The following is a 14,347-nucleotide window of genomic DNA, read 5'->3' on the forward strand; positions in this document are numbered from 1 at the left end:
AAGGCATTTACATAGTACACTTATTATCATTGCATGGTAAGTAATGAGCAAAACATGCGTCATGCTAAATTATAATGAAAATATTGTATGTCCTTATGGACAACTTGGCTAATGGGCCTTCGTGTATATACTCTTAACTACGATTGCTTAATATTCCATTACAATAAGATCCAGTGGCGGCTCGTAGCTAAAATTAATGGCGGGAGCAGCTCGAGAAAATTTTTAGTTGTTATCGATAATACCAATTGTAAATAGGGGGTGCTGCAGTTCCACAGTACCTACGCGCGAGCTGTCACTGGTAAGATCCCAGATAACGTTCAAGATAAGTTTTTAGAATTTAGAGCGTTAAGGAAAATAACGCTGACGGTGATCCATGTGCTAGGAATACGGCATCAAGTTCAGGGAATCAAGGAATTACAGTTTTGCCAACAAGTTACAAAAGCACTCTATCAGGAAATAACTTTAGAACGGGGTAACTTTACATCGTAATCTTGGACGTCATTTACGTGAACTCTGTATCAAATTACGTATTTCGAAAGTCAACTCAAATTGATCCATGATTGAACGTTGCCCCCATGAGATAACTAAGTAATCGTGACTTTAAGGAGTGCTTATGAAATAATCATACGTGTGTAATAACACTGACGAAAAATTGTATGTAATTTTATACAGCAATTATCGAGAACGATACTTATTGTCAATTATATACAGTGCGACCACGTGACATTGAATGTTTTTAAAAAATCACTAACAGCATATCTGACAGCATATCAGTCAGAACTTGTCTGTTTCGACTGAATCTAACAATAATGCGTCGTCCACCCTCTATGGATTTTACTATTAATAGAGCTGTCTAACCATGAATGGTTCAATGACTGACGTTCAATATTACAAAGCCATGCATATCGAGAAACGAATCCCTTTCCGACACATTCAAGGAACATAGTTACACACATAGTTACACAAGTCGAAAAACAAAGAGGATATGAGTGGCGACCTTGCTTAGAGGAGTATCGTTAATTACAGAAAACAAAATTTATGATGACAGTTTAACAGGGAAATCATTTGAATAATTGTAGATGTATGTGAAAATTTCAGATCGTCATTCGCGTTTTTGTTTCCATATGTGTTGTTTGTGTTCTCAAATCTTCTCTTTGTTTTTCTTTCGTTCGTTCGTGTAAAACGAATATCTCAATGAACGTTGTTATTGAAGCAGCCGTACGTGTCACGTTTAAAAATATTTTTGTCCAACTCCCCTTGAAAACGCTCCTTTTCGTGCTTGTCTAGCCTAGTGGCTAATTGTGGGTCCGGTGACGTCTGCGCATGCGCACTTCGCAACCGGGCGTATACAAATTTTTGTGCCCGCTACATCGGGTCTAAATAGTATATTATGCAACTAATGCCTGAAGTGAACTCTTTTTTCACGAGAGGTGATAGTTGAAGACGTGTCGCCGGCGGAACCGGCGATCAATCTTGTCGCGATCACGGGAGTGAAAAACAGTCACGAACGAGGTGCACACGCTATTTCTTTGCACGGCAGTGACTAAAGTTCATTGTAAAGTTCGATTTTCAGTGTTTTTCACGTTACACGCAGTATGAAAAAAAGTACACTTTACGCTCTGGCAATTGAACTTTACTCTTTTTTAAATTAATTTTGCGGGTATTTTTACTATTATATTCGTCATCAGCACGTCAAAATACGTCAGAATACAAAGACCCATACTTTTCGGAGGTATGCACTTTTCGGAACTTTATCCCCGAAATTTATGAAATGAACTATTTTATCGCCCTTGATGCACAATATATTATTTTTTTCAAGTAGATTCAAAGTTCGTGCCAATCTCATTGTTCTTGAAGTTTATTGTTTATTTATTATATTTTTGTTCCCTATAGAATTTTTTTCTTTCCATATGCTATACTGTACGGGTATAATTTGTTATCTTTGAAAACTAGTTATCACACGTGTATCTTATCGTTATCAATAAGTCACTTTATGATATAATGTGATATGCTTTGTAACCACCGCTAAGACAATTTTTCAAGAGCATATATATTTTTAATAGAAAACTAGATTCAATTATATATATATACACACACATATATACTTGCTGATAAAATTTACCTGAAGCATATAGAGATACATAACATAAACAATAACAATTATACGTTTGATAACATTATTAACAAAAGAAATATAATTTAGACACTTCCAAGAGATCGTACTTATTGAGCGATCATTATTTTTTTTATAAAAAATCAAATTATCGATAGTCATCCAAAACTGTTTACAAACGACGACAAAATTTAAGAATGCATTTTTTTTCAAAGTAATTTACTTTTGATCGTTCATAATTTTCTCTCTCTCTCTCTCTCTCTCTCTCACAAATGATAACTGGTCCCGCCATTCTTTGGTCTGTGAATTAAACGCCGCAAAAACCGTACAAAGTCAGCGGAGTAAAATGAAAGTTGTTACGTAACCCAACCATCTTGTATACGACAGCATGCAGCAGTTCAGTATAGTAAAACCTAGAACATGTATCGGACGCGACACGTCCTTGACCGTTTACTAACTTCTATATTAAACCATACTTAGATATGTTATTCACGTCGGAAACAATGAAAACTTGAGTGCCGGTTATATCGTTAACATTAATCGTTCTTCTTGCCTTACTATTTCTATTTTTTTTTCCAACTCCGTTAGTAATCTTATTACGATATTTACTGTCCAACTACGTACTGGCGTGTTCTGGTATTATTCCTGACTGGATTATACAGAAGAAACAAAACGCCTGTTTTTTTCAGTAAAGAAATTACATCAAGGATATCAGGCCTGACAGGAAAAAGGTAGCTTGTGTCTGTAGCAGACTAACCCTCTTATGCTTATGTTTACCTTTATTTTCCCGACACTCGTATCCAGACGCGCCTGAGCCTCGTAATGCTCTCTGTTGCATTACACGCAGAAGCAGCAGCTTAGTCGTGCTTTGTACACCGATGCTTACGGGTCTCTCCGCGCAGTTCGGTATTTTTCTTCTATGCGTGGTTTTACATTCGTTACAATTAATCCCGAATTTTCACTTTATTTACCGAACATATCCTTTCTCTTATATATTAAACGTTGGTGAACACTTTATTTTTTAATTCTATTTCAAAACGTGAATCTTGGTTGGTTGTATTTTTAACTGTCAAGGGTTATATGCTGGATTGTGTTTGCTATACCAAAAATAACGTTCCTATGGCTTTCTATGTGCTACGCTTACCACGTACAAAATAACTTTGCCAACTGTTAGAAAATCTTTATAATTTTCTGGCTGCTCAACAGTCAAAGTTAGAAGTGTGATCTGTGATTTTCCTGAAATTCCAAGTGACTGTATTATTGAACTTCGTTTATTTTACAAATATCTATTAACATTCACGATTAGTATACATTTGCATATTACTGAAAACGATTATAGATACTTGTGACAGTGTTTTTTGTATAAATTATGTTTCAGGCATAATTATTAAACGACCATGGTGAAAGCTTACGATGGTGCTTTGATCCTGGCAGACACGCTTTTGCTGTTTATCAAAATATTTTATAGCATCATCGAAGGTATATACAGGTTGGTGGTACCGGTCCAAGAGAAAAGTGTTGTCGGAGAAATCGTGTTGGTAAGAGAAGTATGCAAATATTTATCATAAGATTCCTATCGCCAACAATACATAAACCATTAATATAAATTTACCAAGAAATTTCGATTGTCTAGAAATTCTGTTTATTTCTTAAAATTAAAATTCATTGCTTTATTAGGTCTCAAAATGATCTGTTCACTCGGTACGATCCGCTTCTCCGTCGTAGAATTTATCAATTTAATTAATAGAACATTACTACGGGTCAGTTCTGCCAATGGAAAAATTTAATTTCGTCCAATTCTTGCCCATTAACTTTACATTAACGTTTAACGCACGAAAGCTCAACTTCGTTATACGTTTTCAACCAATATAAAGTGACAGATCGCACATTATGAACACGTGTTGCATGAAACAAAACTTTCCGCTCAGCTTTTTTGCTGTGTCCGAATAAATATTCTCGTTGATAGCAACAGTTAGGGCAATTTCGCATTGCATCGATTAAAATAGGCGTAACGACCGGGCAAAGAATGTTGGTATAATTGCTGTTAATTAGAAGAAGAAAAAATACGTTTACCTACAATTCTACGTACATGGGTTCGAATAAATTATCTGAATATTGGTTTTTGAAGATCTAAATATCTCAGGGGTCTTTTTTTAAGTGACACTCATAAATTTCAAGATCTTTTTCACGTGAGGTCAAAGTCTCTTTGGAGAACGCCAAAGAAATTGTGTGACGACAATGAATACCGTGCTTCCATACAAAGCAAGGTAAACAGGCCTATATATTTTTGAAATATTTTTGTAGATTAATGAGATAAATGACGTTGAGTATTTTGTCATTCTCTTTCGTTTCGTCATGAGGAAAAAGATTTACGAAATGAATCACAATTATGATGATGAACAATTATACTAACCGGTTGAAATGTTGCAATATTACAATGATATGACGCGATTATTATTATTATATTGGAGAAGGAATGGTTACGTGGAATGAAAGCAGAAAAAACTTGTTGCTTGTGCCATCAAGTGGAAATGTCATTACATAATTTTATATGATCTGATTGTAGTTCGATACGCAATATTATGGCACTGCGTGACTGTCACGCGTGACGAATGCATTTTTGAAGTTTGAAAATTTTTATTTGTCAACTTTGTCTTTTTAGGTCACGGGAGCTGGACATGGTATTGGTCGAGAATTGGCTATCAAATACGCATCCTTAGGTGCGACTGTTGTATGTTGGGATATTAATCAGGATGGCAATGAGGATACTGTCAAGGAAATCAAGAAACTCGGTGCAGCATCTGCCCATGGATACAAGTATGTATATTTCATTTGTAATTAACACTCTGTTTTTCATTATTTTTTGCTAGTTTACTTTACCATTGTTGATTGTCATTTTTCAGATGCGATGTTTCCAATCGCGACGATGTCGTCACGGTCGCCGCACAGGTCCAAAAGGAAGTTGGTAACGTCACTATTTTGGTGAACAATGCTGGTATAATGCCCTGTCGCACATTTTTTGATTATACACCGGCAGAAATTCGTCGAATTTTTGATATAAATGTGCTGGCGCATTTCTGGGTCAGTCTGTTAATCACTTCAAGATCATTCATAGCGTTTTAACAGATGGAAAAGTTTTACTGACTATTTTTTTTATTTGTAGACGTTACAAGCCTTCTTGCCTAACATGATCAATAATAATCACGGTCACGTGGTAGCTCTTTCTTCTATTGCCGGAATTGTGGGTCTGGAGAATCTGGTACCATATTGTGGTTCGAAATTCGCGGTGCGCGGACTTATGGACGCTTTAATAGAAGAAGTTCGAATTAAAAATGGACCTAACTGTAACGTTAAGTTTACCACAATCTACCCCTACATGGTAGACACTGGTTTATGTAAGAAACCAAAAATGAGGTAATCGATATTATTTTATTAAGTATTGAATTTCATTCGCTCTTCTCATTCACTTTAATCGCAATATTTACATATACACGTGTACATTGTTATTTTCTATTTCTCTCCAAGCACACTATGTTTTGAAATGCGAGGTGGGAATGTGCACATAATCATTCAGCCATACTGAAAAATACTCTTGAATTTTTTCAGCCTGTACAATTGATATTTTTTCTTCCAGGTTCCCCAGCCTTATGTCATTGGTTTCACCACAAGAGGCAGTTTCTCAAATAGTCTCTGCACAACGGAGAGATTTGAAAGAAATATCTATCCCTGTTATATGGATTTACGTTGCTTCAGTGCTCGGGTAAGCCTGATGATGCTATCTGTCGTATGATTACAAAAAATTAACTATTTATAATTCTTTTATAGGATGATGCCGAACAAGGCACAACGATTGGTTCAAGACTTTTTCGATAGTGGTGTGGAAGCGGAATGCTAAAAAGTGTTTTAAAAAAGTAACATAAACTTTTGATGAAATTATGACAGAGGAAAATGAAGACTTCTTTCTTATATTCACAACAACAGAACTTGTAAATAGGTTTCCCTCTTACAGTTTATATTTTTTACCTTATCAATTCTTTATCCAAGATAATTGTTTATCACGATAATCGAAAAATTTACCATAATTATTGCAACATAATTTAATGTTGTATGTATAACCAGCAGATTACAATTAACTGCTACCTATATGATGTAGGTACATTTATATATAAGCATGTGGTATTTTTTTTCAATAGAAGAAAAAGCAATAAATGAAGTAAATTTTGAATAACTAAAATTTATTAGAAGCACTCCTTCAAAATATATTTGAAGATTCTTTTATAGTGTTCAATATATATCTGTATAATTTTTGGTATAAAAGTATTCCGTTTCTTAGTTTATTTGTACAAATCTCTTAAAATCTTTTCTAAGCCGTCGTAACCACGCAATCCAATTTTTGCACCGGCTACATGACATGCAAAATTAATTGCTCCTTGTAACACGTTTGCATTTATAAATTCTGTACGACTGCATTCTGTACTTTCGATATTTGTGTTTTGTTTAATTTCTCGTTTTTTATCAGTCTCTGATGATTCTTCGAACGTTTCTTTCGTTTTATGACTTTCCTCTTCCTCTCTTTTTTTAATGAATGATGTCTTCACCATGTTCAAATAATAAAGGGTTGCTGCATTGAAAGTATCACCAGCCCCAAGTGTATCAATTATTTGATTCGGTGGAAATGATGGGGATTGTACTATCATTGAATCAGGAGTTCGTCCCATAGCACCCCATTCACTCCAAGCACAAATAATTGTAGCACTAAAAAATATATTAAAACCTTATAATTTGTTAAGAATTTTTTTTTCTCAAAACACTAACCCAGACTTTGCTTCTTCGCCGATATTTCTTAAGGTTTCACTCATATTGTCAAATCCTTTACTGTGTGCAAAATCTCTCGCTATGAATGCAACATCTGCATATGGCAAAAGATCGACCAACTCTGGTTTAGGTTTCTCCAGCTCTACGCTTATGGTGATTGGAATGCGATTTGTTTCTAATTTAACACTGTCATCACTCTGACATGTATTCAATGAATTATTATAACTCTCTACGTACTGCATCATACAGATCACTTCACTGACATTTCTACCCTGAGAAAATGTTTTGTTCTTTAAAATTGAATTTTCTACTATTTTCTGTAATTAGTATGCTTCATGGTCTCACAAAATCAAACCTCAAAATGTATCCAACTATAATCTTCCAAGTTCAGCTTCTCAAAATCTTTTAGCAACAATTCTGGAAGATTTGGATTGAAATGAAGGATTGTTCGAGATCCAGTAGCAATGCTTAAGATGACAGTAGACATAGGACATCCTACACCATCAATTATAGGACAATGTGAAAAGTCTATCTTGTGTTTTCTCATATCATCCTCAAGAAAAATGACATGCTGATCAGAACTCAAAGAACCCAAAAACTCGCAAGAGCTTCCAAGGAGAGAAAGAACAGTGCATGTGTTAGATGCATTACCTCCTCTTTGCCACCTCTGTTCTAAGCATCTATAAAAGAAAAATTTTAAATAAAAAACCACCCAACTGTATGATCAAAATTCTTCATGTATAACACAAACCTCTGTTCAGAGTCCTCCAGTGGAAATTCTTTGCACACTGTCACAATATCAAGACAATTGACACCGACACAAAGTATCTTAGGTACATCAGGTTCAGGTGGTGGAGAAGTGCCAACTATTTTCTTATACAAACTCGAAATCATTGCAAATTTAAGTCAAATAAAAACTACTGTCCAATGTCCAAAAGACTTGCGAAAAAATTCTATTTTAATTAAGTCGTTATCTTCAACATTTATTACAATCTACTTTTGCCAGTGCAAAATATTCATTCTGCTTTATCGCAAAGATAAAGCTCACATATGTCATTGGATAACGAACTATACTTGACCTATAATGACACGAATAAAATTTCAAATCATTGATAAACTTCCTTAAGATTCAAAACTGTTATCTCACAATTATTAGAAAAATTAAAATAACCAAAGATTGCCATTCATCAGGCGCTTACGATTTCCAATAAAATTTCAAAAAATTCCCGCCAGATGGCAGCCTGCCATTCTCATCCCATTTTCTCCGTCCTTCACATCTCCTGAAACATCTCAAGCAAATGGTCCATACCAATGCATTCCATCCTCCCATTGCCTCCCATTCCACAGCACATGGTATCTAGTTAAGCCGCCATGTTACCCCATGCTACGGATCCCATGAATTTTTATCGACATAGACATAGTTACGGTTATACGGGATATTACGGGGTTCACAAGTCGAACGGCGAACGCTCCAGCGCGAGCAAAATCCTGTCAAATGTAGCTTATCACGTGAAACAGTACTATTCTCGCATAAAATACACGCTTCATTCTTTTGTCTCAGCTTGACCGTTAACCAATCGGGTAATCAATAAATTGATATTCTTTAATCGTCCTGCTCCATGGGACCGAACTGTTATCCTCTTGACTGCTCGCGAGATTTCATCCCAGTAGCTGCAAATTCTTTTATCGGGTTATCTCGGCGTTGCTCGGCATTTACCGGTGATTCGGTCTTTTTACAGGTCGTATAATTCAAGGCCCGTCTTACGGCACACTTCGATACCCTGGATACATCTACCAGTGTGACTTAATGTTACCTGCGTTACCTGCCTGCCTCTCTCTACGCTCTTATCGTAGCGACGAGTTTCCTATGTACTTGCGATGCGTGCTGCTACGGACTATAGTTAATCAATATCAAATGTAACAAGTAAGTAGCTGCTGTCTTCTACAAGTAAGCTTTATTAGATCTTTCATCAGGTCATCCTTGAGAAAGGGTTAACCTGCAGATTAGCTTGTGAGAATTCAGATTTGAGTGATCCTATAGGGTCATCTTACAATTTTGAAATTAGGGATTGAGTGACTCATTGTTCCTTTAGAGAGGATAGTAATGAGGAATGTTTTTGTTGGGATTTTATTAGCTTGTTTATTTTGTCTTTTTTTCAGACGTGAGTGAAATGGGGAGTGCTTGGTGGCAATGCACTGCGTGCCTCAGAACGCAGGAGGAAGATGTCTGCGAGTTGCAGCTCAATCACTGCAATCTTTATGACGTACCACCTGATGTGTTCATTTATGAAAGAACACTGGAGAAATTGTATCTTGATGCCAACAGGGTAAGTTCATTGTTGTAGAGATGAAGACAGTTTTTTCCAGTACAGCTAATATGCTTTATTTCATAGATAAAGGATTTGCCAAGGCCGTTATTTCAGTGTCATGAACTGCGTGTGCTATCCTTAAGTGATAATGAAGTCAGCACACTACCACCTGCTATTGCTTCGTTGATTAACTTGGAATATTTAGATCTCAGTAAAAATAGTTAGTATGCTGTCTATCTATAGTAAGATTGTTTTTTATATAAGTATATTATTAACTATTTCGTGTTTTTAGGTATAAAGGAGTTACCAGATAGCATAAAGGAATGCAAGAACCTTCGCTCTATAGATATCAGTGTTAATCCATTTGAACGTTTTCCTGATGCCATCACGCACATAGTCGGATTAAGAGAGTTATACATAAATGATGCTTATATCGAGTACTTGCCAGCTAATTTTGGAAGACTATCAGCACTAAGGACTTTGGAGCTTCGAGAGAACAACATGATGACCTTACCAAAAAGTATGAGCAGGTTGGTAAACCTTCAGAGATTGGACATAGGCAATAATGATTTCACCGAATTGGTAAGTAAAGAATATTCCAAACGATTAATAAGTAATATTTAAGGTCTTGCGATAACCTGAAATTATTTTTGCAGCCTGAAGTTGTTGGTGACCTGACTAATCTGACGGAACTTTGGATTGATGGCAATGAGATCCGCAGAATACCAGTGAATATAGAACAGCTAGTTAGACTTAATCATTTCGACTGTACAATGAATGCAGTGCAAGTGATTCCATCGGAAATTCGAGGATGGCGTGACATATCTATAATGAATTTTTCGACCAATGAAATCTGTCAACTTCCGGATAGTCTCTGCTACTTACGCACAGTAGTAACGCTCAAGATCGATGACAATCAATTGAACACACTGCCCGACGACATTGGCCAAATGTCGAGCTTGGAGGAGCTTATAGTTACTAAGAATTTCCTAGAGTATTTGCCATCGTCATTAGGTCTCCTCCGGAAGCTACACTGCTTGAACGCCGACAATAATTACCTGCGATGCCTTCCACCGGAAATCGGAAGCTGTACCGCCCTGTCTCTTCTCTCGTTGCGCTCTAATAATCTCACAAACATCCCACCTGAACTGGGTCATCTTGGATCCTTACGAGTTCTCAATCTCGTTAACAATTGCATCAAGTTCTTGCCTGTCTCTATGCTTAATTTGACAAACCTGAAGGCATTGTGGCTGAGCGATAATCAAAGTCAACCCTTGGTACCCTTGCAGCAGGACTTCAATTCCGAGGAAGACATTATGGTCCTGAGTTGTTTCATGCTACCTCAAAAACCACGACAAGACCTTGAACGTAAGTTTATAAGTCTATAGAGTTATGTTAAGATTCAATTAATATATTAATAACGTCACTAGGACGTATTCAGATACTTTATGCCGGTCAATGTTTTTCTTTCACCTAGTTGACAATGACCAGGAGGATTTCGAATGAAATGGTAACGTACGTGGTAGAATATATGAAGATGATGTTATGTAGATACAGATGGATGTGAAATTCATGAGATCATTCTTCGAATACTATAGGTTAATCGATGAATTGTCTGTTTTCTGTAGAAATGGACCAACCGGTGGGCCCAATCTCAGGCTCTGTTGTTGGGACTGGAAGAAGAATATGTTTCGCTGCTGAGGTAGAGTCTGAACTACCTAGGCAGCTTCATCGCGCACCTACACCTTACCCTAAGGAACTACGAAATCTTGCCAGGCATGCTCGAAATCTTCATCATCAGACTCATCAGGCTCACGATCAGAGAGTGAGTATTTTTCTGCTAATGTGTGGTGGTAACCCAATCGTGGTTTAGGCTTATATATTTATTTATTTGTCGCCAGCAGACCCACCTGGAACGCGAAACGACGATAAAGGAAGCCGTCGTTGCCAAAGCAACGGCTGTTCTTGGTGTTCCGTCGACGCCAGGAATCTTGCCGCAACATAATCAAAGCAATAAGGTAAAGGAAACGTCGTCGTATGTCCTTGACAATGAACATTTAAATCTATCCGTGTTACAGAATTCTCCCTACGGAGGAGTAACGCCTGATGATCATCACGGTACCAAGTACTATAATAACAATGGTTCGTTCGATCCGAACGTGGAGCTGGTAAACTCGGACGACTCCTTCGACGAAGCAAACAAGACAGTGATAGCAAAAGAGAAGAGTCCTGATATCAGGGAAGCCAAGTGTATCAGGAATCCGAGCTCTGATTATCTGGTGAAGCAGCCCACTGTGGCGGACTATGTAAATTCCACGTGGAAACCGGATGAGTACTCCAAGACTAATATGGCGAAGATCGTGGAGTCTGAGAAGCTCGTTGAGCCCTACAAAGGACAAAACGTCATCGCCGAGGTTAAAGTTCCCGATGTACCAACCTTACCGCCCGTTCCGCCACCGTATCACATAGCCGCCGCGTTCTCGAAGAAGGCTGCACTCTTCCAGCAACTCAATCACGGTCAAGGATCACCACCATCTATCACGGACAAAGGAGTAAAACTTTCTCAGGATGTGACAGATTCATCCCAGTCACCTCCTGCTGAGAAACTCCTTCTGGATTCATCAAATCCTGAGGGCGATCGTTCCTTCAAACCAAGCAGGATTCCAGTTCTACGTGGAAAACACTTGGACGGTTCGATTTCTGATAACGAGTCGCAAGAGAGGTGCATCGATTCATCGGAGGACTTCGACAGGTTGAAGATATTAAGTACTACAAGCATCCCTACATCTCCCGTCACCGGCAAGAAATACAGGAGTCCATTGTCCTTGCAGCCGAGACTCTCCGATCGTAGTAAGAGAATACTCAACAGTTCAAACGGTTCCAACGGTTCGAGTTCCTCCAACCTGGATACGTTTCACGATCCAAAGGACACATTCACCGGGAAAGAGAATTGTGAGAGTTCCTCAAATAGAACTTCACATGCCAACGGTTCACCAGTAGGGGTCAAAGTTCAAAGTGGAAGTAATTCCGGGAGGAGTACGCCGGTCTCTATCCAGAGTAAAGGACTGTCTGCTCCAAATGTCTCTCGGAACGTAAAGTCAAAAATCCCTACCTGGAGTGATTCACCGAGTCCGGAGAGTAAACCCAGGATCAAGTGGATGTTTGGACCGCACAAAAATGCGAACGTAGTGAGTATTGAAAGCAAAAGGATTCTAAAAAAAAAAAAACAAGAGGCAGACAAGGAATAAAAGACACAAGCATTTCTGGATAAGGAATGATTCCACTAACAGTTCCTCCTTGCTTTTCAGTTGCCGGTTCGCGTTAGGAAAAATCCAGGACTGGGTTTCAGTATCGCCGGCGGCGTGGCAGGAGCCGAAACGGTAAAAGAGTCATTGTACTACGAGAACAAAAGTCCCACTGAATACCTGTCCTCTTTAGGAGTCCTATTTCCATTTAGTTGTTCCACGAAGCGCTCATTATCGTGATTTTAGGGTATCATTGTGACTAAGGTGAATCCAGATGGTCCAGCCCAGGGCACTCTACGACCTGGAGACAAGATCCTCGAGGTTGATGGTATCGATTTCACCAAGGCGGATCATGACAACGCAGTAGCTGTACTGAGATCAACCGGGGCGGTGGTATCGATGATGATTAGCAGGCACCAATGACATCGTCGCGATTCTCGCACATCAAAGAGCAGCGTATCCTAGACTGAGTAGCGTACTATATCGACGTATTTTTTATTCCATTCGAGTATTTGACGGTGTGTGCGGAACTGCACGCAGTTATGCCTGAAAGAGCTTGTGGGACAGGTCATCTTCCGGTCCCGACAGGCATCTGGAACCAGTGATGTTATTTATTTCTCTTTTTTTTTTTCAACCACAACCCAATCGTTTACCAAAATGTACGAGGGCACGGTGATCCACGTGGGTTTCGCATTATTTTTCAAAATTCGAAATTTCTTTCGAAGATATATTCACTCTCCTTTAATCGCGGTAGCTGACAATGTGCCAGAAACAAAAACACTATTTATTAATCGTATATATACATAAATATATATATTATTATATATATATATATAAAGTTTATATGACGTAGTTATATGCTGTCGCGTAGCAAAAGAAAGAGAAAGAACGACGAGAAAGATATTCTTCTATGTGCCGTACCTTTTTATCAATCAACGTTAATTATAACGTCGATGCGTCGTGATTTGCAATCACGTGACAGGTTGTGTCTTCGAGAATTATCTGTCGGACAATTGCCACTGATTACTGTAACACAATTCTTCTCTTCTTTGCGTTTAAAGAAAAATATTTTTTTTTTAATATCTTTATTTCGTTTGCTCAAATACTCTAACGTTAGTTATAAGCCTTGAAACGTTACTTCTCATTTGGTCGCGTTCCCCTACCCATGCCATTTTTCCTCAAACGTCTAGCTTTAATATTTATTTAAATAGTAGCCATTATGAAGTGTGCGCACAGAAGTACGTTTCACGAAGCACAAAGGCATTGATGTCTGAAAACCGATACGCTTCCTTTTTGCATTTATCAAATTCTCAACTTGATATGAGAATCCTTGATACTCTTCTCTCTTCTATTCTTCTTTTTTCTACACTTATTCTTTTGTTCTTCTATTCTTACGCGATGAATGATTTTCAGCTGAATTTTCTTCCTCCTGTAAGGTCTCTGATGATCTTTAGCAATTAATCCTCCTTATGAGGCTCGCAAGGCGGCTAACAAAATGGAAACAGGGAACAGGAGCAAAACTTCAAAAACATTTATCATCCTCGCACCGCGCGTGTTTTGCACCGGTCTTTTATATATTTCTTTTTGAATACTATTTTAATGGTACTTGGGTCTCATTGTCACTGTGATCGTCATCATTATCCAGTACCAATCGTCATAACTTCGTCATTGCTACCTATTACTATACCATTTACTATTGCTATAAGGCACTCGCGCACTGTTCTAACCCAAAACAGACTGACTACTTTTTGAAAACTTTGTATTTACGTAGGATTACTTGTTGATATAAATAAGATGAGTGAGGAAACGAGAAAGCATTTAAGCAATCAATAAAAAGGTTGTAAAGTGACGGTGGACTTCTTAAG

At 37.8% G+C, this 14,347-nt stretch overlaps 3 protein-coding genes across 11 annotated transcripts; 2 read left to right on the forward strand and 1 right to left on the reverse strand.

Annotated features, from left to right (window-relative positions):
* Positions 1 to 1,562: 1,562 nt before the first annotated feature.
* LOC107271346 (short-chain dehydrogenase/reductase family 16C member 6) lies at positions 1,563 to 6,338 on the forward strand. Of its 6 annotated transcripts, none has more exons than XM_015747237.2 (7): positions 1,563 to 1,732; positions 3,492 to 3,651; positions 4,776 to 4,930; positions 5,017 to 5,194; positions 5,277 to 5,527; positions 5,748 to 5,873; positions 5,939 to 6,338. In XM_015747237.2, exons 2-7 carry the CDS (start codon positions 3,511 to 3,513, stop codon positions 6,006 to 6,008), a joined length of 921 nt encoding a protein of 306 aa, XP_015602723.1. In that variant the 5' UTR covers positions 1,563 to 1,732; positions 3,492 to 3,510; the 3' UTR covers positions 6,009 to 6,338. The 6 variants fall into 6 exon arrangements, with proteins under 6 accessions (XP_015602723.1, XP_015602722.1, XP_015602721.1 ...); XM_015747236.2 differs by lacking the exon at positions 1,563 to 1,732 and adding an exon at positions 2,798 to 2,844; XM_015747235.2 differs by lacking the exon at positions 1,563 to 1,732 and adding an exon at positions 2,901 to 3,019.
* On the reverse strand, positions 6,332 to 8,090 carry LOC107271343 (ketohexokinase-like). The gene is made up of 4 exons (XM_015747224.2): positions 7,680 to 8,090; positions 7,284 to 7,608; positions 6,929 to 7,200; positions 6,332 to 6,868 (listed from the first exon to the last, which is right to left on the reverse strand). Exons 1-4 carry the CDS (start codon positions 7,820 to 7,822, stop codon positions 6,448 to 6,450), a joined length of 1,161 nt encoding a protein of 386 aa, XP_015602710.1. The 5' UTR covers positions 7,823 to 8,090; the 3' UTR covers positions 6,332 to 6,447.
* Positions 8,091 to 8,154: 64 nt separating this feature from the next.
* On the forward strand, positions 8,155 to 14,331 carry LOC107271336 (erbin). Of its 4 annotated transcripts, none has more exons than XM_015747204.2 (11): positions 8,155 to 8,509; positions 8,668 to 8,852; positions 9,089 to 9,255; positions 9,322 to 9,457; positions 9,530 to 9,819; positions 9,894 to 10,605; positions 10,866 to 11,062; positions 11,139 to 11,255; positions 11,316 to 12,425; positions 12,546 to 12,617; positions 12,729 to 14,331. In XM_015747204.2, the coding sequence occupies exons 3-11, from the start codon at positions 9,100 to 9,102 to the stop codon at positions 12,903 to 12,905; spliced, it is 2,967 nt and encodes a 988-aa protein (XP_015602690.1). In that variant the 5' UTR covers positions 8,155 to 8,509; positions 8,668 to 8,852; positions 9,089 to 9,099; the 3' UTR covers positions 12,906 to 14,331. The 4 variants fall into 4 exon arrangements, with proteins under 4 accessions (XP_015602690.1, XP_015602693.1, XP_015602691.1 ...); XM_015747207.2 differs by having other exon boundaries at positions 11,142 to 11,255; XM_015747205.2 differs by having other exon boundaries at positions 8,155 to 8,425.
* The last annotated feature ends 16 nt before the right edge of the window (positions 14,332 to 14,347 follow it).

This window comes from Cephus cinctus, unplaced genomic scaffold (assembly GCF_000341935.2).
Source record: "Cephus cinctus unplaced genomic scaffold, Ccin1 Ccin1_scaffold0935, whole genome shotgun sequence".
NCBI lineage: Eukaryota > Metazoa > Arthropoda > Insecta > Hymenoptera > Cephidae > Cephus > Cephus cinctus.